The sequence below is a fragment of the Mandrillus leucophaeus genome, unplaced genomic scaffold, assembly GCF_000951045.1.
Source record: "Mandrillus leucophaeus isolate KB7577 unplaced genomic scaffold, Mleu.le_1.0 Scaffold534, whole genome shotgun sequence".
NCBI lineage: Eukaryota > Metazoa > Chordata > Mammalia > Primates > Cercopithecidae > Mandrillus > Mandrillus leucophaeus.
This window is the reverse complement of record NW_012105742.1, coordinates 623,960-649,418: the sequence shown is the minus strand read 5'-3', so window position 1 is coordinate 649,418 and position 25,459 is coordinate 623,960. Positions and strand designations below refer to the sequence as shown.

The 25,459-nt window shown below is 41.9% G+C and overlaps 1 protein-coding gene across 2 annotated transcripts in view; it reads left to right on the top strand.

The window, feature by feature from the left end:
• UBE2D2 (ubiquitin-conjugating enzyme E2D 2) overlaps positions 1-20,570 on the top strand; it is a 64,920-nt gene extending 44,350 nt beyond the window's left edge. Inside the window, exons 3-7 of one of the 2 annotated variants that reach the window (XM_011997221.1) lie at positions 6,179-6,210; positions 6,289-6,366; positions 6,453-6,558; positions 14,966-15,059; positions 18,892-20,570. In XM_011997221.1, the coding sequence (XP_011852611.1) occupies positions 6,179-6,210; positions 6,289-6,366; positions 6,453-6,558; positions 14,966-15,059; positions 18,892-18,937 (356 nt within the window). In that variant the 3' untranslated portion in view covers positions 18,938-20,570. The remainder of the gene's footprint in view (positions 1-6,178; positions 6,211-6,288; positions 6,367-6,452; positions 6,559-14,965; positions 15,060-18,891) is intronic. The other variant, XM_011997222.1, reaches the window with a different exon arrangement.
• The last annotated feature ends 4,889 nt before the right edge of the window (positions 20,571-25,459 follow it).

The window sequence follows — 25,459 nt, the reverse complement described above, 5'->3', positions numbered from 1 at the left end:
GCCTCGGCCTCCCAAAGTGCTGGGATTACAGGGTTGAGCCACCGCGCCCGGCCAACTTGAGCTATTTCTAAAAACATTGTAATGTGAGGCAGGTTTGGTATTCTCTCACTACCTTCTCTGATTTATACTTCTACCTGTAAGAGCTAGGGAGTCTAGAAAGGCTTCCAGAGAGTAACCTAAATCAGTGGTTTTAGTAGGTATCTTTATATTCAACCAATGTGACAAAATTCTCAAGATTTAAATGGTAGGCCTTTTTAAATGCTTTCATTAATTAAATTCTTTCATTAAATAAATAAACCCTGAATGGGTTTTAGTTTCTCTTTCTCTGCCTTTTTATTGGTACTGTAGATTCTAGATCATTTTATGAGAGGCATAAAGATTATTTGTCTTGGTTGCTACATTAGTAATTTTTTTCTTCCTTCTCCTTCACCTGTTTTAAAGACTTAGTCCTGTGCATGTGTTTTTGCTCATTTTTTTGATGATGGAATTTGACCTTAATAACAGTGAAGACAAATTAACATAGTGTTATCAGAATGTGAATAGGTTTTTATTCAGAGTTTAACGCCAATGGATTACATATGTTTAGTCCTATTGGAATGTTAAACAGATATGATCTACTAAACTAAATAGATATGGATTACAGATGAGATCACCTATGATGTTGAGTTAAAAGTTCACAATAATGTAAGAATCTTCTGCCTGGTACAATGGCTCATACCTGTAATCCCAGCACTTTGGTAGGCCAATGCAGAAGGATTGCTTGAGGCCAGGAGTTTGAGACCAGCTTGGGCAACATAGCAAGACCTGATCTCTATGAAAATAAAAATTAAAAAAATTAGCAGGACATGGTGACACTCGCCTGTAGTCTCAGCTGCTCAGTTGGCTGAGGTGGGAGGATTGCTTAAGCCCAGGAGTTTGAGGCTGCTGTGAGCCAAGTTTGTGCCACTGCACTCCAGTCTGGGCAATAGAGTGAGACTCTGTCTCTTAAAAAATATATATATACACACACATATCTATGCATATATATGTATGTATATATATACATATATATAAAATGTACAGTATGCTAGAGTATCTTTAACTTTTTGTAGTGTGGGTATGAAAGATTGCAATATTAGTTGAAAATATGTGTTTTTTTCTGCCATTTTCTATCAAGAAGGGTATTCTGGCCGGGCGTGGTAGCTCATGCCTGTAATCCTAGCACTTTGGGAGGCCAAGGTGGGTGGATTGCCTGAGCTTAGGAGTTTGAGACCAGTCTGGGCAACGTGACGAAACCCCATCTCTACTAAAAATACAAAAAATTTGCCGGGCGAGGTGGTGCACACCTGTAATCCCAGCTATTTGGGAAGCTAAGGCAGGAGAATTACTTGAACCTGGGAGGCAGAGGTTACAGTGAGCCCAGATCTTGCCATTGCACTCCAGCCTTGACAGAGCGAGACTCTGTCTCAAAAAAAGAAGGGTATTCTGGGTATTCTGGCTGGGCACTGCTGGTGGCTCATGCCTATATTCCCAACAGTTTGAGAGGCCAAGGCAGGCAGATCGCTCGAGCCCAGGAGTTTGAGACCAGCCTGGGCAACATGGTAAGACCCTTTCTCCATTTAAAAAAAAAAGAAGAAGAAGAAGAAGGGTATTCTTTCCATAATTGTAAACATTAGCAGCTTGTTGGCATTTCTGCTTCAACCCTGTTGGGGATTCTACATTGTCCAGTTGTTAGTAGATTTTGATCCCACAGTCTATTTGTGCTTTGTTTGTGTTAGTAGGAAGAACAGGGAATCACAAAAAAGGAAATATTTAGCTAAAAATTTCTGATTTAAGGCCGGGCCTAGTGGCTTATGACTATAATCCCAGCACTTTGGGAGGCCAAGGCGGGTGGATCACCTGAGGTCAGGAGTTCGAGACCAGCCTGACCAACGTGGTGAAACCCCGTCTCTACTAAAAATACAGCAAAATTAGTCAGATGTGGTGGCACGTACCTGTAATCCCAGCTACTCAGGGGGCTAAGGCAGGAGAATTGCTTGAACCTGGGAGGTGGAGGTTGCAGTGAGCCGAGATCGAGCCACTGCACTCCAGTCCAGGCGACAGATCAAGACTTCATCTCAAAAAAAAAAAATTCTGATTTAAATTTTTCTAATAACTTCTTAAGTCTGGTAGTAGTATTAGCAAGAAAAGAAGAAGATTGATCTTGAAAAGACTAGGAGGAAAGAATTAGTACTTAAATGGTTAATGGAAAATTTAATTTTTTAAATTGTCTCAATATTTTTATATTTTGACTGGGTATGGTGACCCACACCTATAATCCTAGCACTTTGGGAGGCTGAGGTGGGTGAATTGCTTGAGCCCAGGAGTTCAAGACCATCCTGGACAACATAGCGAGACCTCATCTCTCTTTTTTTTTTTTTTTTTTTTTTTTTTAATGAGATGAAGTTTCGCTCTTGTTGCCCAGGCTGGAGTGCAATGGCGCAATCTTGGCTCACCGCAACCTCAGTCTCCCAGGTTCAAGCGATTCTTCTGCCTCAGCCTTCCAAGTAGCTGGGATTATAGGCAATGCGCCACCATGCTTGGCTAATTTTGTACTTTTAATAGAGACGGGGTTTCTCCATGTTAGTCAGGCTGGTCTCGAATTCCTAACCTCAGGAGATCCACCTGCCTCGGCCTCCCAAAGTGCTGGGATTATAGGTGTGAGCTATCGCACCCAGCCGCCCATTTGTATTTAAAAAAATAATAATAAAATAATACTTTATTAAGTGCTTGCTTTCTTTTTTTAAAAGTGCTTTCTTTTCTTTTCTTTTCTTTTTCTTTTTTTTTTTTTTTAAGATGGAGTCTCGCACTGTTGCCCAGGCTGGAGTGCAGTGGCACGATCTCGGCTCACTGCAACCTCTGCCTCCTGGGTTCAAGCTATTCTCCTTCCTCAGCCTCCCGAGTAGCTGGGATTACAGGCACCTGCCACCATGCCCAGGTAATTTTTTGTATTTTCAGTAGAGATGGGGTTTCGCCATGTTGGTCAGGCTGATCTCGAACTCCTAACCTCAGGCGATCCACCTGCCTTGGCCTCCCAAAGTGCTAGGATTACAGGCGTGAGCCACCGCACCCAGAGACAAGTTTTATTTTTTTAAGAGATGGCCACATTCTTGGAAAGTGTAGACTGAAATAAATCACTATTGAAATGACATCAGTGTGAAACTGCCCATTCCACTTAAGTTCTGAAATCTTTCATCATGTAAATAATTTCCATGTCTCTCTTTTATATTAAACTAATGATATAACTAGTGACAAAAATAAAATCCAAATGCTAGCATTGTCCAGAAAAAATTTACAGGTCTGTTTATAATTGTTATAAAGGTGAACTGCTGAAACTTGTTCACCGAAATAGTTTGAGTTGAATTAATGCTTTACATCCTCAATTTTATATTAGAAATTCACACGCAAGTTAAAATGGAAAAACTGCAAATACCTGATTTCTGTCCCCTATTTTTCCACTCGCAGTCATATACATAGTTACCTTTTGACCCCATGGGGGAAAAATACATCTAACAGAGAACTACCAATAACAGAAAGAAGAAAAATAATTGGTTTTTTTTTTTTTTTGAGAATGAAATGTTTCCCAATCTTAAGCACAGTCTCCATGTAATTGGCATGCTAGCTGGATGTCTTTTGGCATACTTGTTACATATTTGGCACGAGTAGCATATAAGTTGGTGTCTTCATAAAGGCCCATCAGATAGGCCTCACTTGCCTCCTGCAGAGTACCAAAAGCTGGAAGTGTAGATTTGTTTTGAAGTCCCCAGCAACTTCTTGTATCAGATGCTGGAAAGGAAGTTTGCTAATCAGAAGTTCAGTGGACTTCTGATGAGATCTATTTTCACAGAGTACCACAGTACCAGACCTGTAACAGTGAGGTTTCTTTACCCTTCCGGTAAAAGGTACACTCTTGTGAGTAACTTCTGTAGCCAGTTGCTTCCTGGGTGCTTTACTACTTTGCCAATTTGCTGATAATCTACCTTCTACTAGTCATGATCTAGATACCTCCTTGCTTATCCCCCTTCTCAGCAAGCTAGAGGTAGTGCAGACATTAGAGATGAGGGCACCACTGTGGCAGGCAGTGCCTGAGAACACTTAAAAGCAGTGCTTTCTTATTATCTTACCCAACTCTTACAGCTTTGCGTGGGAATGCAGGTACAATTAATACTCTTCCATTATAACCACAAATTTAAATAACATAAAAGAATTGAGTAGAAGAACAGGTCCCTTGGCCAGTTGGTCATTCTTTTGTCTAATAGTGTTTTTAGCCTTGTTTATTGGGGGTTAATTCTAGTTATCAATGTTTTATTTACTCAAATTGTAAGTATATTTGTGATTAAAAATAGAGTGAGATTCATGTGTGTGTGTGCATGCATGCGTGTGAGCATGTGTGTGTGTGTGTTTTAGTCTTGTTTTTATTTTTATTTTTTCGAAAACGGGGTCTTGCTATGTTGCCTGGGCTGGACTTGAACTCCTGGGCTCAAATCATCCTCCCAACTCAGCATCCTGAGTAGCTGGGATTACAGGTGCCTGCTTTTGTGTCTTTAAATAGCATATAAGGGGCTTTTTATAGGACTTCCCTTGAAGATACTAGGTCCAGTTTTAGTGGCCCAGAATGGCTTTGTCCTTGGCTTACACAGTCCATTAAATGGTCGGCAGAGAGTAATATAAGTGTTTCTAAGTACTAGGGAGGGCTAATCTAAGGAAGGGAGCCTCAGCAATTCCTGTCCTTTACCTTTAACTCCTAATCAACGAGCTGCTATTTTTAGGTTCAAGTCCCAGTGAGCAACAAACCAACCATAGGAATTAGTTTCATATTAAGGAGGTTGGAAGGAACTTTAGGATTTGGACTGACATTCTGGTGGATTTTTATATGGCTTCTTAGTCTTCATGTTTCTTCTACCTTGTGACAAGAGTTATCTGGTTTGGGTTGTTCAAATATAACCCCAGTGACAACTTCCCTTAGGTTGCTCAGATCATAGTATGAATGTTAAGTATACTAAGTAGTAGCTTGCTTATAAATAAAAACTCTGGCTTTTGATCTCTCATACTGCACTTAGTAACATGAGAACATGTAACAAGCACCATTTTCTGCATTTGGAAGATATTTATTTATTGAACAAGTTTGTAACTTATTGGAAGTATCCCTAGAGCTTGTAATCAACCTTGGGCTTTTAGCTAATATTTTCTTTTTAAATTTCACTCCTTTTTTTCTCTTTTTTCCTCTTTAACTTATCCTCTACGTTAGAAGAGATGATGCTTTTGTTTCTTTAATGAGGACCAGTAATGTACAGACCTACACAAAGAGTTTTTAGAAATCTGTTCTCATTGTTAAAACCAGTCTTTCTTAATTTGAGTATTATCTACCTTGACTTTACTGTTTTGTCCCCCGTATACCAGCATTATAAAAGAAGTCATGCCCGTAATCCCAGCTTTGGGAGGCCGAGGTGGGTGGATCATCTGAGGTCAGGAGTTTGAGACCTGGCCAAATGTGGCAAAACCTTGTTTCTACTAAAACTACAAAAATTAGCCAGGTGTGGTGGCACTTGTCTGTAGTCCCAGCTATTTGGGAGGCTGAGGCAGAAGAATTGCTTGAACCCAGGAGGCGGAGGTTGCATGAGCCGAAATTGGTGCCACTGCATTCCAGCCTGGGCGATAGAGTGAGACTCTGTCTCAAAAAAAAAAAAAAAGTATATTATATGTAATTGTTTTGAAGAAATGATTTACCCCGTGAGGTAAAGAAATAGCTATTTAAAAGTAGAACTATGAGCCTTGTCAATAAGTTTGTTTCTCTGACATGAAGTTTCAAGAAGTTTTAGCCCAAATACTTTTTTTTGTTTTGTTTTTGAGAGAGTCTCGCAGTGGCGCAGTCATGGCTTATTGCAGCCTCCACTTCTCAAAGCCTCTCAAAGTGTTGGGATTACAGGTGTGAGCCACCACACCTGGCTCCAAATATTTTTCATTGAGCACCTTATCAGTGTTCTAGGCCATTCTAGTCATTTTTCTTGTTTCTTTAGACTGTTATTTTATGTTCCTCATCTTGCTCATACTCATATTATTTATAAATGAATTTGGATTAGAAGGGGAATGATATGTTTACTATGGCACAGATACAATGTAGATATTGTTACATGGTGACTTTTTTCTTGTTATTTTTCAGTGTTCCATTGGCAAGCTACAATAATGGGGCCAGTAAGTATTCAGATTAAATTCAGAATAAACAGTTTATGTAATTTACTCATTTTAATCCCACTTTTCTTTTATCAACAGAATGACAGTCCCTATCAGGGTGGAGTATTTTTCTTGACAATTCATTTCCCAACAGATTACCCCTTCAAACCACCTAAGGTAATTAATTGGAATGTGGCAGTTTTTAATGTGCTTTCTATAATACTAATAAACTAGTTTATAGAAAGTTTCCTTTCTTTCTGTAGGTTGCATTTACGACAAGAATTTATCATCCAAATATTAACAGTAATGGCAGCATTTGTCTTGATATTCTACGATCACAGTGGTCTCCAGCACTAACTATTTCAAAAGGTAACAATGGGTATTTGATATCAATATAACGCAACCGTGTCTTTTGTCTTTTTAGAGTTACTTATTTTTGGAAAGATTATTTTTCTTTTAAGAAGAGATAGTAATTCTTCTTATTCTGAAATGGACCTTGAGAACTGAAAACGACTTGGATTTTTCAAGCAAAAGTGTTCGTTGGTGTAGTGACTACTTTGTCAGTTGTGCTACTCAAGCATAGGTTAGAAGGAGGACACTGGGCCGGGCGTGGTGGCTCATGCCTGTAATCCCAGCACTTTGGGAGGCCGAGGTGGGCGGATCACAAGGTCAGGAGATCGAGACCATCCTGGCTAACACAGTGAAACCCTGTCTTTACTAAAAATACAAAAGAATTAGCCGGGCATGGTGGTGGGTGCCTGTAGTCCCAGCTACTCGGGAGGCTGAGGCAGGAGAATGGTGTGAACCCAGGAGGCGGAGCTTGCAGTGAGTGGAGATCATGCCACTGCACTCCAGCCTGGGCAACAGAGTGAGACGCTATCTCACACACACAAAAAAAGATGGACACTGGTATGAATGTTTTTTTAGAGCATAAACACAATTAACATCTCTTCCAACCTTGAGATTCATGAATGGAAAAGATAGATACTATTCCAGAACAGGAAATAGATCAGCCCTTTAGGCAAATGCTTATACTGTGAACATAGACATTAGGTTCTTGAAGAACGAAATATCGGTAAATATTTTACCAGCTCTTGTCTTTAGGTTTCTATATCAATGAACTGAGCGATGTAGTTGTCTTATGTGTTGATTTGAAATTGTACAACCCTTGAACATTATTCCCAGATGAAATCACAGTTGGATTAAAATTTTCTCTCTCTCTCTCTCTCTATATACATATTTTTTTTTTTGAGATGGAGTCTCACTTTATCGCCCAGGCTGGACTGCAGTGGTGCAATCTTGGCTCATTGCAACCTCCGCCTCCCGGGTTCAAGTGATTCTCCTGCCTCAGCCTCCCTAGTAGCTGGGATTACAGGCATCCGCCACCATGCCCGGCTAATTTTTGTATTTTAGGCTGAGGCAGGAGAATCGCTTGAACCCGGGAGGCGGAGGTTGCAGTGAGCCGAGATCATGCCACTGCACTCCAGCCTGGCCAGCCTGGCCAGCCTGGGGGACACAGCAAGACTCTGTCTCAAAAAAAAAAAAGAATCTTTATCAGATCTCACCGCTCTACTCTGAGAGGTGATAAAAGAGCTTACTGGATGTACTTTTGTGAAAATGAAATCAGTTGTTTAAGAGAAAAATCAAATATGGTAATGGATTAATATGTTTAAAATATGAAGTACAAAAATCAGAAAAAAATTCAGATCCTAATAGGTGAGTGGACACAGGGGAACCAAAGACTAAATAAATGAATGTTACATTCTCTTTTTTTACCTTTTTAATTAACAAAGATATTTTTAAAAGGAGACAAAATGCTAATGAGGTATATTGAAATGAATACTCTATACTTCAAGTAGAGGTATAGGTTTGTAGAGCCCAGTCTGCCAGTATGTGTTAAGATACTTAATCATCCATGCCCATTTACCCAATAATTCTAGTTTCATTTATTTATACTAAGAAAACAATCCCAAATGCTGAAAAAACTTTGTATGCAAGTACATTTGTGACAGTGTGATTTAGTTCTGAAAATTAGAGGTTACTTACAGAAGAGGAAAAAATAAATGGGTTCTAGCACTTGCATTTAAGAGACTATTGACCCTGGCCAGGCACAGTGGTTCATGCCTGTAATCCCAGCAGTTTGTGAGGCTGAGGTGGGCAGATCACTTGAGACTAGGAGTTCGAGACCAGCTTGGCCAACATGGCAAAACTCCATCTTTACTAAAAATACAAAAATTAGCCAGGTGTGCCTGTACACTCCTGGGTGTGATGGCGTGTGCCCAACTACTCAGGAGGCTGAGGCAGGAGAATCACTGGAACCCAGGAGACGGAGGTTGCAGTGAGCCAAGATGGTACCACTGCACTCTAGCCTGGGTGACAGAGGGAGACTCTGTCGCCAAAAAAAAAAAGTATTGAACTTTACAAATATTGCAAAAATAGGAAAATACTGTGTTTGAGAAAAGCAGAAAAAAGAAAAAAGGCATATACACTGTAACAAGAGTTACATATAAAAGTATGTTAAGTGAGGCCGGGCGTGGTGGCTCACGCCTGTAATCCCAGCACTTTGGGAGGCTGAGGCGGGTGGATCACGAGGTTAGGAGATGGAGACCATCCTGGGTAACACGGTGAAACCCTGTCTTTACTAAAAATACAAAAGAATTAGCTGGGCATGGTGGTGGGCACCTGTAGTCCCAGCTACTTGGGAGGCTGAGGCAGGAGAATGGCATGAACCCGGGTGGCGGAGCTTGCAGTGAGCCGAGATCGCGCCACTGCACTCCAGCCTGGGCAACAGAGCGAGACTCCATCTCAAAAAAAAAAGGATGTTAAGTGGCCAGAAATAGACAAATAATGTTAGTTTTGGTATTTGTGTGGTGAAACGTGGTGTATGAATTTTTGTTTTTTGTTTTTTTTTGAGACAGAGTTTCACTCTTGTTGCCCAGGCTGAATGAAGTGCAATGGTACGATCTTGACTGACTGCAACCTCCGCCTCCGGGGTTCAAGCAATTCTCCTGCTTCAGCCTCCCGAGTAGCTGGGATTACAGGCGCCCACCACCACGCCCAACTAATTTTTGTATTTTTAGTAGAAATTATCTGCTTATAATTTAGCATTTGTTTAACTCATGTGTTTAGACAGGAAGCAACGTAGTTTCACGGTAAAGAACATAGATTCTAGATCCAATTGCCTGTGTGCAGATCTCAGATCCACCTCTTAATAAATGAGACTTGAGACACATTGGCCCCTGTATTCCTCAGTTTTGTCATCAGTAGAAAAGGAACAATAATAAATATTTCATTGTTACGAAAATTAAAGAAGCAAAAATGGACAGTTAACTGGTTCCTTGTAAGTACTCCAAAAACTGGGATAAAGGCACGGTTGTCAAAAGTGTTGAGTATTTGTCATGTTATAACTTGGATGTCAAGACTCAATCTTAAATTTTTTTTTTTTTTTTTTTTTTTTGAGAAGGAGTTTCACTCTTGTTGCCCAGGCTGGAGTGCAGTGGCACAATCTCGGCTCACTGCAGCCTCCACCTCTCAGGTTCAAGCCATTATCCTGCTTCAGCCTTCTGAGCAGCTGGGATTACAGGGCATGCGCCACCACACCTGGCTAATTTTGTATTTTTAGTAGAGACGGGGTTTCTCCATGTTGGTCAGGCTGGTCTTGAACTCCCAACCTCAGGTGATCCGCCTGTCTTGGCCTCCCAAAGGGCTGGGATTACAGGTGTGAGCCACCACTCCTGGCCACAAATTTATTTTTTAAAGCAAACAAAACTCTGAGGCATTAATTTAAAATTTTTAGAGTTCTAGGCAGAAATAAAAACAGGATGCCAGAGAACCACATTTTTTAAAAAGTTGTAGTGAAGTAGTTTTTTAGAGAAGTGTGTCCCCTTTTCTTTTGGTGGGCCCCCTTACAATTCAAGAGCTACTTGAGAAAGTGTTTATGGACCTGTGCCTGGCCTGGTGAAGGTCCCATTGGTTACACTTCCTTCACCAAATAGCAATAGAGATGTAAATCTAGTAATGGGACCAAGATAAGTGGAATTATGTGAGAGGTGTGTTTTGGTGGGGTGGGGTGGGGTGTTGGAGGCGCAAGATAGCTGAAATTATTGCCATATCTCTTTTTGTTCTTCCCCTTCTCTTGCCTAGCATTGATTTTTTTTCAGCTATTGTAAATGATAAGGACTGTTACAAGTTTGATTTGTTAGGTTCTATCTGGATAGCTATCCTTTAAAATAATTGCAGTGCCATTTTGTTGAATTTGATTGTATTAACTGTCTCAGGTTTAAGGTTTTAATGATTCCCTTTTTGTAAATTGAATGTATGGGCAAGTAGTTCTATGAAACGCCTTAATCCTGTATGATATTATTCTTTAACATATAGTCTGTCTTCAAGGATAGAAATTTTGACCCAGTATTTCCTCTACTTTGAAGATCCATGATGGGGACCTAAATATATATATATGTATTTAAAAAAAAAAAAAAACTGAAAAAAAACGAAAGGAAGCAGATAAGTGTGCCATAAAGCCATTTGATTATATGTTTTTAGAAGTGAAAGTAACTGTCGTTGTAACACTAGTGAAAATACTGGCCAGGTGCAGTAATGACTGTAATCCACTTTGAGAGGCCGAGGAAGGTGGATCACTTAAGGTCAGGAGTTTAAGAACAGCCTGGCCAACATAGTGAAACCCCATTTCTACCAATAATACAAAACTTAGCCAGGCAGGGTGGTGTGTGTCTATAGACCCAACTACTCAGGAGGCTGAGGCACAAGAATTGCTTGAACCTGGGAACCTGGGAGGCGGAGGTTGCAGTGAGCCAACATCACATCACTGTGCTCCAGCCTGGGCAACAAAGCGAGACTCTGTCTCAAAAAAAAAAAAAAAAAGTAATACTGATGAATATGTATAGGTAAAAGTTCAATGAAGAAACTGTACAGGTTATAGAAATAAGAGTTATTATCTTTACAGAAAAAGGTATATATATCAGCCCATTCTTGCACTGCTATAAAGAAATACCTGAGACTGCATAATTTATAAAGAAAAGAGGTTTGTTGGGCGCAGTTGCTCCGCTTGTAATCCCAGCACTTTGGGAGGCCAAGGTGGGCAGATCACCTGAGGTCGGGAGTTTGAGACCAGCCTGACCAACATGAAGAAACCCCATCTCTACCAAAAATACAGAAATTAGCTGGGCATGGTGGTGCATGCCTGTAATCCCAGCTACTTGGGAGGCTGAGGCAGGAGAATCGCTTGAATCCGGGAGACAGAGGTTGCAGGAAGCTGGGATCGCGCCAGTGCACTCCAGCCTGGGCAACAAGAGTGAAACTGCATCTCAAAAAAAAAAAAAAAAAAGAAAGTTTAATTGGCTCACAGTTCTGTGGACTATACAGAAAGCATAGCAACATCTGCTTCTGGGGAGCCTTGAGGGAGCTTTTACTTGTGGCAGAAGGCAAAGGGGGAGCCACCTGTGCCATGAGCCTCATGGCAGTAGCAGGACCGAGAGAGAGATGGGGGGAGGTACCACACACTATTAGCCAGATCTCATGAGAACTCTATCACAAGAACAGCATCAAAGGGGTGGTGCGAAACCATTCATGAAGGATGCACCCCCATGATCCAGTCGCCTCCCACCAGGCCCCACTTCCAACGTTGGGGATTACAGTTCAACATGAGATTTGTGTGGGGACACAGATCCAAACCATATCAGTATATTATAAACCAAAATGAATTTTTCATGAATTCAAGAAGCTAAGTAGTGTACTAAGAATCTTCACAAGGTCCAGATAGCCAGTGCCCTACTTTCCTTTCCTGGAAAGAAGGAAAAGCCCTTTCTTTAAAACCTATGCTTTAAAGTTGACTTATTAGAATATTTAGAAGAGTCAGTTAAAGGAACATTAAAAAATTTCTAACTTCCTGTTGTCATTTCCAGGAAATACCTGAAGTCTTTCCTAATTGATGTTAGAATGTTCTATGCTTGAAGAGGGCTTCAGGTGATGACACCTGACAGTGGGAAAATGTTTTTGGAATGCCAACTGCCAGAACTGTGGGCAACAGGAATGAAGAGTCACAAAACATCTTTCCTGATTTTTTTAAAAAAACTTTTCATATACTCTTAAGGCAAGGAAATAGCATTTTTGTTACCAAACCGAATAGGGCATGTCAACTTTTTCTTTACTTCTCAGAAGCCCTTGATCTCTATAGGATAGATTTGATAGGAATATGAGCGAATCCTTTCCTTGCTGAATTTATGTGCTGGGAGTAAAGTAGGCTGAGAGTTATTATCTCTTGGTACAGAACTTTAGAGAAAAGAAAGATGGCTGCGCTCTGTTAGCATTAGTATAGAAGGATTTAAATTTATTTCATTATGTCAGAGACTACTGAACTTAATGTAATCAGTGATTTTCTGCCCCCTTTGCATTCAGTAAGGAATGCATAAGTTAATGATAGATATGGCTGGGTGTGGTGGTTCACACCTGTAATCCCAGCACTTCCGGAGGCCAAGACAGGTGGATCACTTGAGCCTAGGAGATCAAGACTAGCCTGGCCAACATGGCAAAACCCAACCTCTACAAAAAATACAAAGAAAATTAGTTGGACGTGGTGGCACTCACCTGTAGTCTCCCCTATAGAGTGAGGTGGGAGGATGACTTGAGCCCAGGAAGTTTAGGCTGAAATGAACCAAGATCACGCCACTGCACTCCAGCCTGGGCGACAGAGTGAGACCCTGTCTCTAAATAAATAATAAATAAATAAATATTTTAAAACAAGTTAATGACAGATTGAATAAAGGAAATTACACTATTGAGATTTGTCTGCTACATCCCAGATTGTCACCGAGGAAGTGACTTAGATGAGATTCTAAATCGTCACTGAAGAGAATTTGAGACATTCATAGAAGTATGTTGTATTCTCTGTAATGAGTGTGTGACCATCTCCTTTTGGGGGCAAGTGTTTGCATTTACGTTCTTGATGTAGACTAAATTGTTTTCAACTGAAAATTAAACAAAACAATTGTCTGAATGTAGTGCCTGCCACTGGAAAACAGTGATTGTTGGATTTTTTGGTTGTCATTTTTGCTAAGAATATTCAGTAGTGTGGCTGTCTTTTTTTTTTTTTTCCTTTTTGAGACAGGGTCTCACTCTGTCACCCAGGGTGGAGTGCAGTGGTGCGAACACAGGTCAATACAGCCTTAACCTCCTGGGTGTAAGTGATCCTCCCACCTTAGCTTCCTGAGTAGCTGGGACCATAGGAGTGTGCCACCACATCTAGCTAATTTTTTAATTTTTTATAGAGACAGAATCTCACTGTGTTGCCTAGGCTGATCTCAGACTCCTGGCCTGAAGCGATCCTTCTGCTGTGGCCTCCCAAAGTGCTAGGATTACAGGAGTGAGCCCTCTTACTTGGCCTGTCTTTGGAATTTTGAAAGCCATTTATCCTTGAATATGGGCTTCTAAAAAATTGAATTTTATGGGATCTGAAAAATGTTCTTGGTCTAGGATTTAGACCAAGTTTTAATTCTATTCTAATTTCTAGCCAGGGACATTGAACACGTCACTGCACCTGTCTGGGCCAGCTCTCTTAGGGGTTCAGGCATAGAGACAGTCATATCAACTCTTCTTACATTATGGGATTATTGTGAGACTTTGCACAAAGGGGCTTATATTCGTATCTGGGAGACCAGGATGCCATTTAACATTAATTTTCTGCTATTTGTTTTATTTTATTTTTTATTTATTATTATTATTATTATTTTGGAGATGGATTTTTGCTCTGTCGCCCAGGCTGCAGTGCAATGCTACGATCTCAGCTCACAGCAACCTCCGCCTCCCAGGTTCAAGCGATTCTCCGGCCTCTGTCTCCCGAGTAGCTGGGACTACAGGCACGCGCCACCACGCCCAGCTAATTTTTGTATTTTTAGTAGAGATGGGGTTTCACCATGTTGGCCAGAATGGTTTAAATCTCTTGACCTCGTGATCCACCCGCCTCCGCCTCCCAAAGTGCTGGGATTACAGGCATGAGCCACTGCACCCGGCCTTCATTTTTGTTTTTTAATGACCTAACCTGAAGTCTGTTGAAGCTTCTTAAAATCCTTGTTGGTAGACTGGGCGCAGTGGATCATGAGGTCAGGAGATTGAGAGCATCCTGGCTAACATGGTGAAACCCTGTCTCTACTAAAAATACAAAAAAATGAGCCAGGCATGGTGGTGGGTGCCAGTAGTCCCAGCTACTCGGGAGGCTGAGGCAGGAGAATGGCATGAACCCGAGAGGTGCGGCTTGCAATGGGCCGAGATCGCGCCACTACACTCCAGTCTGGGCGACAGAGTGAGACTCCGTCTCAAAAAACTATTTGCCAGGCGTGGTGGCTCATGCTTGTAATCCCAGCACTTTGGGAGGTCTACGTGGGTGAATCACGAGGTCAGGAGTTCAAGACCAGCCTGACCAACATGGCGAAACCCTGACTCTACTAAAAATACAAAAATTAGGCCAGGTACTGTGGCTCATGCCTGTAATCCCAGGACTTTGGGAGGCCGAGGTGGGTGGATCACCTGAGGTCAGGAGTTCGAGACCAGCCTGGCCAACATGGTAAAACCCCAACTCTGCTATAAAAGAAAGAAAAAAAAAAATCCTTGTTGGTTACTGTTAATATAAAGTTAAGTAAAACTTACAAAGCAGCTAGGCATTACAATATAAATTCTTAGAATTTTCTCCTGTTTTGGCATCTCATGTTTCTCTCAACCCTTTGCTTTTATCCTCTACTAATTTATACGATTTTTTTCATTCTAGTACTCTTATCCATCTGTTCTCTGTTGTGTGATCCCAATCCAGATGATCCTTTAGTGCCTGAGATTGCTCGGATCTACAAAACAGATAGAGAAAAGTAAGTATGGCCTCAAGATGGAAAGTTATCTGTGGTGGGATGGAGATGTTTGTCACAAATCTTTCTTGTTTAAGGGCTGAATATGGGCCAGATATTTAAAGTGAAGTCCTAATATACTCTCCTGGGGCTAGAAAATAAGAATATATGCATTGAGGAGTATTATAAGTAGATGATGCCAGTCTTATCCCTGATTGTTTCATGTGACTCCTCTTGTCTACAAAAACTTTTTTTTTTGAAACAGGGTCTCACTCTGTCACCCAGGCTGGAGTGCAGTGGTGCAGTCTTGGCTCACTGCAACCTCCGCCTCCTGAGCTCAAATGATTCTCATGCCTCAGCCTCCCGAGTAGATGGGATTACAGGTGCAGGCCACCACACCAGGCTCATTTTTTTTGTAGTTTTAATAGAGACTTTCACCATGTTGGCCAGGCTGGTTTCGAACTTCTGACCTCAAATGATCTTCCTGCCTAGGCCTCCCAAAGTGCTGGAATTACAGGTGTGAGCCACCATGCCCATACAAAAATTTTCCTATGGTATATTTTTCAACAGCTTAATGTCTTATGCTTGGCTTTTGATATATAAAGCATTTTTCATCAAGTGCCCATTTGCCTGCTATAGGTATTTGTGAATTAATGGGAAAAGAGAATTGATTTTTTACCATTTGACATAATCTAAAGGAAGAAAGTAAATAAATGCCATTAGGCATGAAAGCCCCAAATTTCTTTTAAAAGCAAAACTTGATTGTAGAATTTGGGTGTTTTAGAGTTGTACTATGAATTACTGAACAGTGGTCAGGATATCAAAAGAGATAGTAGCTAAAAGTGTTCTAGTAGCATTTATTCTTTTCTTCTTTTCTTTTGAGATGGAGTCTTGCTGTGTTGCCTAGGTTGGTCTCAAACTCGTGGGCTCAAGTAGTCCTCCTACCTCAGCCTCTGGAGTAGCTAGGATTATAAGCATATACCACCATGCCCAGCACTAATAACATCTGTTGTTTTATGTACTATTCAGTGAAGTTATAAGAGGAAGTAGATAGGAGAGGGTGAATAGTTTTTTTTTAGGGCCGGGCGCGGTGGCTCATGCCTGTAACCCTGGCACTATGGGAGGCCGGGGTGGGCGGATCACAAGGTCAGGGGTTTGAGACCAGCCTGGCCAACAGGCTGAAACCCCATCTCTACTAAAACTACAAAAATTAGCCAGGCGTGATGGCGGGCACCTGTAATCCCAGCTACTCGGGAGGCTGAGGCAGGAGAATTGCTTAAACTCAGGACGTGGAGATTGCAGTGAGCTAAAATTACGCCACTGCACTCCTGCCTGGGCGACAGAGCAAGATTCCTGTTACCAAAAAAAAAAAAAAAAAAAAAAAAAATTAAAGTTAAAATAGAAAGAATTTAAGAATTACTTGAATTCTACTGGATTAGACAGGCATACTTTTTTGTTTTTAATGGAGGTAACACTGGGAATGGGGTATTCTAACAGTTGGTTCTTGCTTTTTCCTATTTGTGAATTTATTCACAAATTTTTTTGATTAGAGAACTGTTTTGTCCAATATTTAGAATTGTGGGCCTGAATGCTTACCAGAAGTCATTTCCCAAGTCAGCATGGAGTAATGTTGAACACTGTTGAACAGAACTTTCCTAAACCGCACTGCCTCCACCCTCTAACCCCCCACTTTTTTTTTTTTCAGAGACAGGGTCTTGCTCTTCTGCCCAGACTGGAGTACAGTGGCACAATCGTGGCTCACTGCAGTGTCAAACTCATGGGCTCAAGTGATCCTCCCACCCCAGCCTACCCAGTAGTTAGGACTGCTAGTACATGCCACTACACCTGGCTAATTTGTTTTATTTGTTTGTAGAGACAGGATCTCACTGTGTTGAACAGGCTGGTCTCTAATTCCTGGCCTCAAGCAGTCCTCCCACCTCAGCCTCCCAAAGTGCTGTTGTTATAGGCATGAGCCACCATGCGAGGCCAGCATACCCATCCCCACCCCGCTTTGTTTTTGAGTCAGGGTCTTGCTCTGTTGCCCAGACTGGAATGCAGTGGCACAATCACAGCTCACTGTAACCTCAACCTCCCAGGTTCAAGTAGTTCTCCAATCTGAGCTTCCCAAGTAGCTGGGACCACAGGCACATGCCATCACATCCAGCTAATTTTTTTTTTTGAGACCGAGTCTTTCTCCATTGCCCAGGTGGAGTGCAGTGGTGCATTCTTGGCTTACTGCAACCTTTGCCTCCCAGGCTCAAGTGATTCTCATGCCTTAGCCTCCTGAGTAGCTGGGATTACAGGCACACACTACCATTCTTGGCTAAATTTTGTGTTTTCAGTAGAGACAGGATTTTGCCATGTTGGCCAGGCTAGTCTGGAACTCCTGACCTCAAGTTATCCAGCCGCCCCAGCCTCCCAAAGTGCTGGGATTACAGGTGTGAGCCATGACACCCGGTCACCAGCTAATTTTTAAATTTTCTGTATCAATGGAGTATCCCTATGTTGCCCAGGCTCAGCATCCCTTTTTTTCTTTTTTAAAATGTAATAGAGATTAGGTCTTGATGTGTTGCCCAGGCTGGTCTTGAACTCCTGACCTCAAGCAGTCTTCCTGCCTTGGCCTCCCAAGGTGCCAGGATTACAGGCATGAGCTACCACACCTGACCTTATCTTTCTTTCTTTTTTTTCTAGCGTCTTTTTTTTTTTTTGAGCTGAAGTCTGGCTGTGTCAGCCAGTCTGGAGTACAATGTCACGATCTTGGCTCACTGCAGCCTCCACCTCCCAGGTTCAAATGATTCTGCTGCCTCAGCCTCCCGAGTAGCTGGGATTACAGGTGAACACCACCACGCCCAGCTAATTTTTTTTTGTATTTTTAGTAGAGACAGGATTTCACCATGTTGGCCAGGCTGGTCTCAAACTCTTGACCTCAGGTAATCCGCCTGCCTCAGCCTCCCAAAGTGCTGGGCTTAACAGGCGTGAGCCGCCGTACCCGGCCTAGCATTCCTTTTTTAATAGGAGAATTGTAGCATCCCTTTTTTAATAGGAGAATTGCTTTGCTTACTTTATTCAAACATTCTTCTGAAGCAATAAACCCATTCATTTTGTCAACCGAATTGTTGAAATAAGTTCTACCAGAACCAGTTTTATTGATATGAAAGGAAAGTTGGGTTCCCCCCCCCTTTTTTTTTGAGACAGAGCCTCACTCTGTCACCCAGGCTGTAGTACAGTGTTGCAATATCAGCTCACTTCAACCTCTGCCTCCTGAGCTCAAACGATCTTCCCACCTCAGCCTCCTGAGTAGCTTGGACTACAGGCATGTGCCACCACACGCTGCTAATTTTTGTATTTTTTGTAGAGACAGGGTTTTATCATGTTGCCCAGACTGGTCTCAAACTCCTGGGCTCAAATGATCCACCCAACTCAGCCTCCCAAAGTGCTGGGATTACAGGTCTGAGCCACCGCACCCAGCCTTATGTCAGTTTAATCATTATTAGTATATGAGTTCAAGAACTATATAATGTAGAATCATATAGTTTCAAGTACTTTAAATAAATGAATTGAGTTGATGTCTTCTGTAGAAATAGGCCAATCAAGTATAGAATAAGGTATATCCCAACAAATACTAAAATTTAATCAGAACCCTCTATAAGTCACAATTAAAGGAGACTTTCACATTTTACACATCCTTCCCATTATCATTGAATTAATGCTTATCAGAAATTTGGGATAGAAAGGGGCCTTTCCTTGAATGTCCTATGAGTTACTCTCTTCAAGTTACTTGATGGGATAATGAATGGAATCTGTTGCTTACTGACTCCACACCTGTGTTAAGCCAAGCTTCTCTTTGTGTGTACAGGTACAACAGAATAGCTCGGGAATGGACTCAGAAGTATGCGATGTAATTAAAGAAATTATTGGATAACCTCTACAAATAAAGATAGGGGAACTCTGAAAGAGAAAGTCCTTTTGATTTCCATTTGACTGCTTTCTATGAGCCCACGCCTCATCTTCCCCTGTGCACATGTTTACCTGATACAGCAGTGCTGCGTGTTGTACATACTTGGAACAACAAACTAGAAATACTGTACTTCTGTACCAACATTGCCTCCTAGCAGAGAAGTGTGTGTGTGACAAGCCAGTTCTACAGGCATTACCTAGGTGTGAGACTAAAAGCTTTTCTTACTGACTTAAATTTGGATAACAGCAAGGTGTGAGGGGGGTGTTGGGTATGGTGTGAGCTTGGATGGGAAAGAAAAGGCTCCACTCACCTGTAGGAGATTATTTTTAAGTGGAATCCATTTAAACTCAAAACAGTTATGAAAAGCAAGGTGAAGAACATGAAGCTGTGTCTGTATTCATTTTATTCCGAAGGAGCTACGTCTTAGGTGAAAGTTATGACCAACCAGATTAAACTCTACCCACATCCTGCATTTTAAGGTCTAAGTTTAACTGGTCAACATTTAAATGGATTGGAGCTATTAGTACATCAAGTGTGATGGGCTTTGTTCCCAACTCTTTTACATTTCCCTACCCCTTCAACCTTTGGCCTTTCATCCCTTCTTTCTCTCTTCCATATTCTTTGGTTTGTATGTGGTTTCTCAGTTAATACATAGCTAATAGCTCTTATTTTTCTTATGTTTTTAACCGCTTAGGTCTATTTGGATGTAAGGGTGAAAATTCATTTGATGGAAATACTTGTGTATATTTAAAGACCCAGTTGCTCCTCTGGAGCTTGTACGTTCAAGAATGATTAATCTGTGTAATAAACTGATTACTACAGTCATTACATATAATTTTGTGTGAATAGGCTTTTTGATTTTTAAGAAGTTTGTCTAGCTGAGATTAGTGGTGGATTTTCTCCCACTTCTGAAATGTTCATTTATACTGGTTGCATTTCAAGATCATGAAACAATTCCAGTTACATAGTAAAAAGGATATCTTAAGAGTGATTTTGTTGAACAAGATAGAGGCATAAGCTTAAGAGCATTTCCATGAAACTTAACACATGCAGCATTCCAGGAACCTGATTGTTAAATTCAATAAGAAATTTGCTTTATTAATGAAACTAAGCTGCATTTCATCAAAACCTTGTGACATTCCCTTGGTACACAGGACATAAAACACAGAGGCATTGCTATTTGGTAAGTTAAGCCTCTGTGATTGTAATCATAAAAGAGCAACATTGACCAAACCTGGGAAACAAGAGCACAATCTTGTTTGGAGAGTCTACATAATTACTTTGCACTAACATTTGCAGGATGTTCATCCAATTTTAAATTGTACTGTATGTGGCTTTTTGAAGTCTTCCCTTGACTCTAGTAAAATATAGCTTGAAACTTGTAAACGACTGTGTTTGCCAGAAACATCATTCATGTGAACTAGGCAAGTTAACTTTTTTCCCCTTCTTTTCCTGATTGTAAACTAGGCCAACCTGAAAGCCATGGCTAATGCTCTAGCCATCAGGTTCTTTCAAATGCATCTTTACACTCTTGCACAAAAATTAAGGAATAAATGTCCACTGCTTTTGGTTTTAAACTTGTTCACCTTGTCTTATCTCTCACTGTCACTGCTCCTCCACCTTGGAACTTGTATGATAAAACCCAAAACCTCTTACAGTTCTCTTATAAGCATTTCAAGGATGCTTATTAGTATCCTTGACTTTGCAGAAAAGGCTTAACTGTTAACAGTCGTGGGGAAAGGAGTTAGAATTTAGCTTAAGCCTAAAATCACCCTGTATTCTTAGTATTATTGGCAAGTGGGAATTCATCTTTTTTTTTTTTTTTTAAAGAGAGAGACAGGGTCTCATTCTCTTGCCTGAGCTGGAGTGCAGTCAGAGTCATGACAACACAGCTCACTGTAGCCTCAACCTTCCAGGCTCAAATAATCCCCCTGCCTCAGCCTCCTAAGTAGCTGGGACTTATGGCACATGCCACCACACCTGGCTAATTTTCTAGAGACAGGAGTCTCACTGTGTTGCCCAAGCTGGTCCTGAACTCCTGGGCTCAAGCGATCCTCTTGTCTCAGCCTCCCAAAGTGCTGAGACTACAGACATGAGCCACCATACCCAGCCTTCCATCAATTATTGGCTTGCTATTAGCTATATACTGTTGACCGTGGGTCAGTTGCACAGATCCTGAAAGCTCATTGTATATTTGCTTGTCATCTTAGCATCCATCTTATTACCATTTATTAGATCATAATATGGATATTTTCACAAGAATGTTAAGTATTTTTAAGTGCCAAATAAAAGCCATCCTCCAGGTGTGCAGGTGCCAAATGAAGGGGTTTGGATGGTCACAAACAACATTAGGCCCTTGAATGCGTTTTAGTCTTGCCCAATTTGAGTATGAAGCTTCTTTGGTCCAGTCTGTGTATATGTACCTGGCCAGAATGAAAGCCCAGTGAGGGAAGCCACTTTTCCCACTCACCAAAAAAAAAGTCCCTCAGGGTGGTTTTCTTCTGGGACCACATTGCTCATCACAGAAGTTTCTATGGCTTTGTCATATGTAAAGGCCAGTCTATAGAAACCTTGATTATCTTGGAAAAGTTACAGGAGAACATCAAGTGTATGATTTCCTTTTGTTTGCTTCTTAATAGCCAAAAGTACTTTGTCACGTTAAAGCTGGGGCAGTGTCTTTTGGTAAAAAGTCACTTCAGATACTTACATGCTTTGCTATTGGCCAGTCAGTGGTCAAAGGTAGCATTGTCCTGCAGATTTATGCACTTTTGACTAGTACAAAGACTTGGAAGGAGGGCTGTAGGGGTGGGGAGGAAGAAGTTAGGAAGGTCCGTGGAGAGAAGGAAAAGGTAGTTGTCAGAGACCCTTTCTCTATGCTAACATAGCAATAGAGGCATTCTTTTTTCACTTCCAACTGCTAAGATACTCTGCTTTCTGAATCATTCCTCTTTGCTTCAGCAGGTTATTTTGAGACCTGGGTAGCTTGTCAGGAGAAATGGATTATTTCTAAATAATGGCTGGAATGCCTATAAACTGTCCCTTGTCTGTAATTAAGGTGAAACTCTGACTTTGTCTCTGTGTGCTGTATGGCACCCCTTAACTACCCAGGGTAAGTTTTTAAGAGAAAAACTTTCGGCTGGCCCTGGAGGCTCACGCCTGTAATACCAACATTTTGGGAGGCCAAGGTGGGTGGATCACCTGAGGTCAGGAATTCAAGACCAGCCTGACCAACATGGAGAAACCCCGCCTCTACTAAAAATACAAAATAAGCGGTGCATGGCGACGCATGTCTGTAGTCCCAGCTACTCGGGAGGCCACGGCAGGAGAATTGCTTGAATCCGGGAGGCGGAGGTTGTGGTGAACCAAGATCGCGCCATTGCACTCCAGCCTGGACAACAAGAGCGAAACTCAGTCTCAAATAAAAAATAAAAACACCTCTTTTCCCATTCCTGAGTCAGGATTATAAACACATCTTTCCTTCCTTCCAAATCAGGAGTAAGCATTTTTATTACCCCTACAGAAAACTGTCACTAGCATTAGGAATCCCATCTCCTTTTGATTTCCTCATTTTCCCTTTATGAAACACTATTTCAAGTGATGGTTGATGTTAGGCAGGAGAAAGGAGGTTTGTTTTTTGTTGTTTGGAGACAAAGTCTCACTGTCACCCGGGTTGGAGTGTAGTGGCGCGATCTTGGCTCACTGTAACCTCCACCTCCCAAGTTCAAGTGATTTTCCTGCCTCAGCTTCTTGAGTAGCTGAGATTATAGGCGCATGCCACCACACCTGGCTAATTTTTTGTTTTTAGTAGAGACAGGGTTTCACTATGTTGGCTAGGCTGGTCTTGAACTCCTGACCTCAGGTGATCTGCCCACCTTGGCCTCCCGAAGTGCTGGGATTACAGGCATGAGTCACCGCGCCTGGCCAAGAAAGCAGAATTTTAATATGAAAATAACTGAAGGTAGCAAACTGTTTGCACTATACATCCAACAAGAGGAAATAGACTTCCTTTGGGGCACTCCTGGAGCTGGTCCCTTTTTTTTTGTTTTTTTTTTGAGACTGAGTTTCGCTCTTGTCGCCCAGGCTGGAGTGCAGTGGCGTAATCTCGGGTCACTGCGAGCTCCGCCTCCCAAGTTCACGCCATTCTCCTGCCTCAGTCTCCCCGGTAGCTGGGACTACAGGCACCCGCCACCACACCTAGCTAATTTTTAAATATTTTTAGTAGAGATGGGGTTTTGCCGTGTTAGCCAGGATGGTCTCGATCTCCTGACCTCGTGATCCACCCACCTCGGCCTCCCAAAGTGCTGGGATTACAAGCGTGAGCCACCGCACCCAGCTGGTCCCTTCTTTATTTTTCCTTTTCTTCCTTTCCTTTCTCTTCCTTTCCCTCCCTTTGGCTGCCTGCCTGCCTGCCTCCCTCCTCCCCACTTTCCCTTTTCTTTCTTCCCTTACTTTCCTTCCTTCTCTTTCTCTTTTTCTCTCTTTCCTTTTTTTTTTTTTTTTTTTGAGACAGGGTCTCACTTTGTTGCCCAGGCTACAGTGCAGTGGCGCAGACATGGCTCACTGCAGCCTCATACTCCTGAACTCAAGCAGTCCACCCACCTGGACCTCCCAAAGTGCTGGGATTACAGGCCACCTCGCCCAGCCCATTTTCTTTTACATTGTGCATGCACTTAGATGAAAACTGGCTTTTTCTTAGTTTTCTCCACCCCACAAAAGCCTTTTTTAAGTGTTTCCCTGGCACTAGAACCTTTTTTAGTCAAGACTGGTATAAGTGGTTGATATTCAGGCCCCTCTGAATATTTCCAGACCAATTTCTCAGATGGGCTTAGAAATAGGGAAATGAGATGGGATCGTATTGTCAGGGTTACTATTCATGAAGCAATTCCTTCATTGTTGCCATATTTGACTTAGTAAATGTAAGGAGAAAAGCTCAATGATTAGGACTAAGTAAGCCTTTAAGGCCTTTGTCCTCTGACTGAATGTATAATACAGTCACCAACCAGCTTTGCTCATTCTGTGTCTCCTCCTGGTCTGGGTAAGGCAGAGGCATACATTTTTGTGATGAGCAGTCACTTTTCATTAAATTAAATTATTTGTGGATCTTTATCTGATCAGAAACACAGTGTAATCTGCCTCTTAGCAGATGTAAAACTATATGAATACCTTAGTGCCAAGACAGCAGCTTAATAGTTTTCTTTGATTGAGTGGTGGTTTGTTTGTATGTTTGTTCTTAACGTCCTGTGTAAGTTGTTATTGGTAGAAGGGTTTTTTCCAGAGCCGAGGAGCCTGATTGCCCAACATTGTACTCTGAAAGCAAATGTTGATCCCATTTGGAAAAGCCAAGAAGAGGCCATTGAGTGTCCAGCCCAGGCCTCCTGTGAACTGCTCTACAGGAAAGAGCAGCAGCAGCCTTGGTGAATGTACCATGTTCCTTTCCCAACTTCTAAGGATGCAAGGAGTGACAACTGCCATTTTCCCAGGCACACCTCTCCCTGCCCTGAGCCACTTGTTCTTGATTCTTTTTAAACTTCCTTTTTAGTACTTAAAAATCTTAAATCTTAAAAAGATGTTTCCCTTCCGTAAACTTTAGAGCCTCTAGAAAATGTAAGTGGGAAGGGTTTGGTTTTTTGACTTAAAACCTAGTCTTCAAATTGCCAGCTTTCTTGGGTTTAAAGTTCTCCATAGAAAATGAGATTGCTTTACAAGCTCCAAAGCTCCTGGGCCCTCTGACTTGGAGGTTTCTAGAAACACCCCACAAATACAATCTGACATTTGGGATGCAGAGCCAGCACTATCTTGGGTAAGAGAAATGTTCCATGTTTGAGGTAGTTGGCAAATGCTAAGCTGCCTATGTGGCGACAGTTGTCTAGAGCTTTCCCCATCTGATTAAGGGGCAATACTGATTTGGTTGTTGTGGGCAGTTTCTCCTTCTAGCCAGCATCACTGCCATCTTGGAAGGTGTGGCTACCTACCTTTGTTGCACAAAGAGTTGAGGGGAGCTGGCCTTGTTTGAGAGGGCACTCGCTACTTTCAGTCACCTGCTGCAGAGTGACAGGAGGAACAAAGGAAACCAAGGTTTTCCCAAACTTGCCAGAGAAGTTGAGCTTTTTGGAAGGATGGTTCCAGGTGACCTCAGCTTAGGCCTCCTTTGGAGGAAGTAAGGCAAGTTGGGGAGGCTGTGGTGCATAACAAGTTATAGGGCAGGTACTATTTCCTGGATTCAACCTCCAAGCTGCATAAAAAAGGGCACTTCCAGCTGGGCGTGGTGGCTCATGCCTGTAATCCCAGCACTGTAGAAGGCTGAGGCAGGTGGATCACCTGAGGTCAGGAGTTCAAGACCAGCCTGAGCAACATGGACAAACCCCGACTCTACTAAAAATATAAAATTAACTGGGTGTGGTGGTGCATGCCTGTAATCCCAGCTACTTGGGAGTCGGAGGCAGGAGAATCTCTTGAACCAGGGATG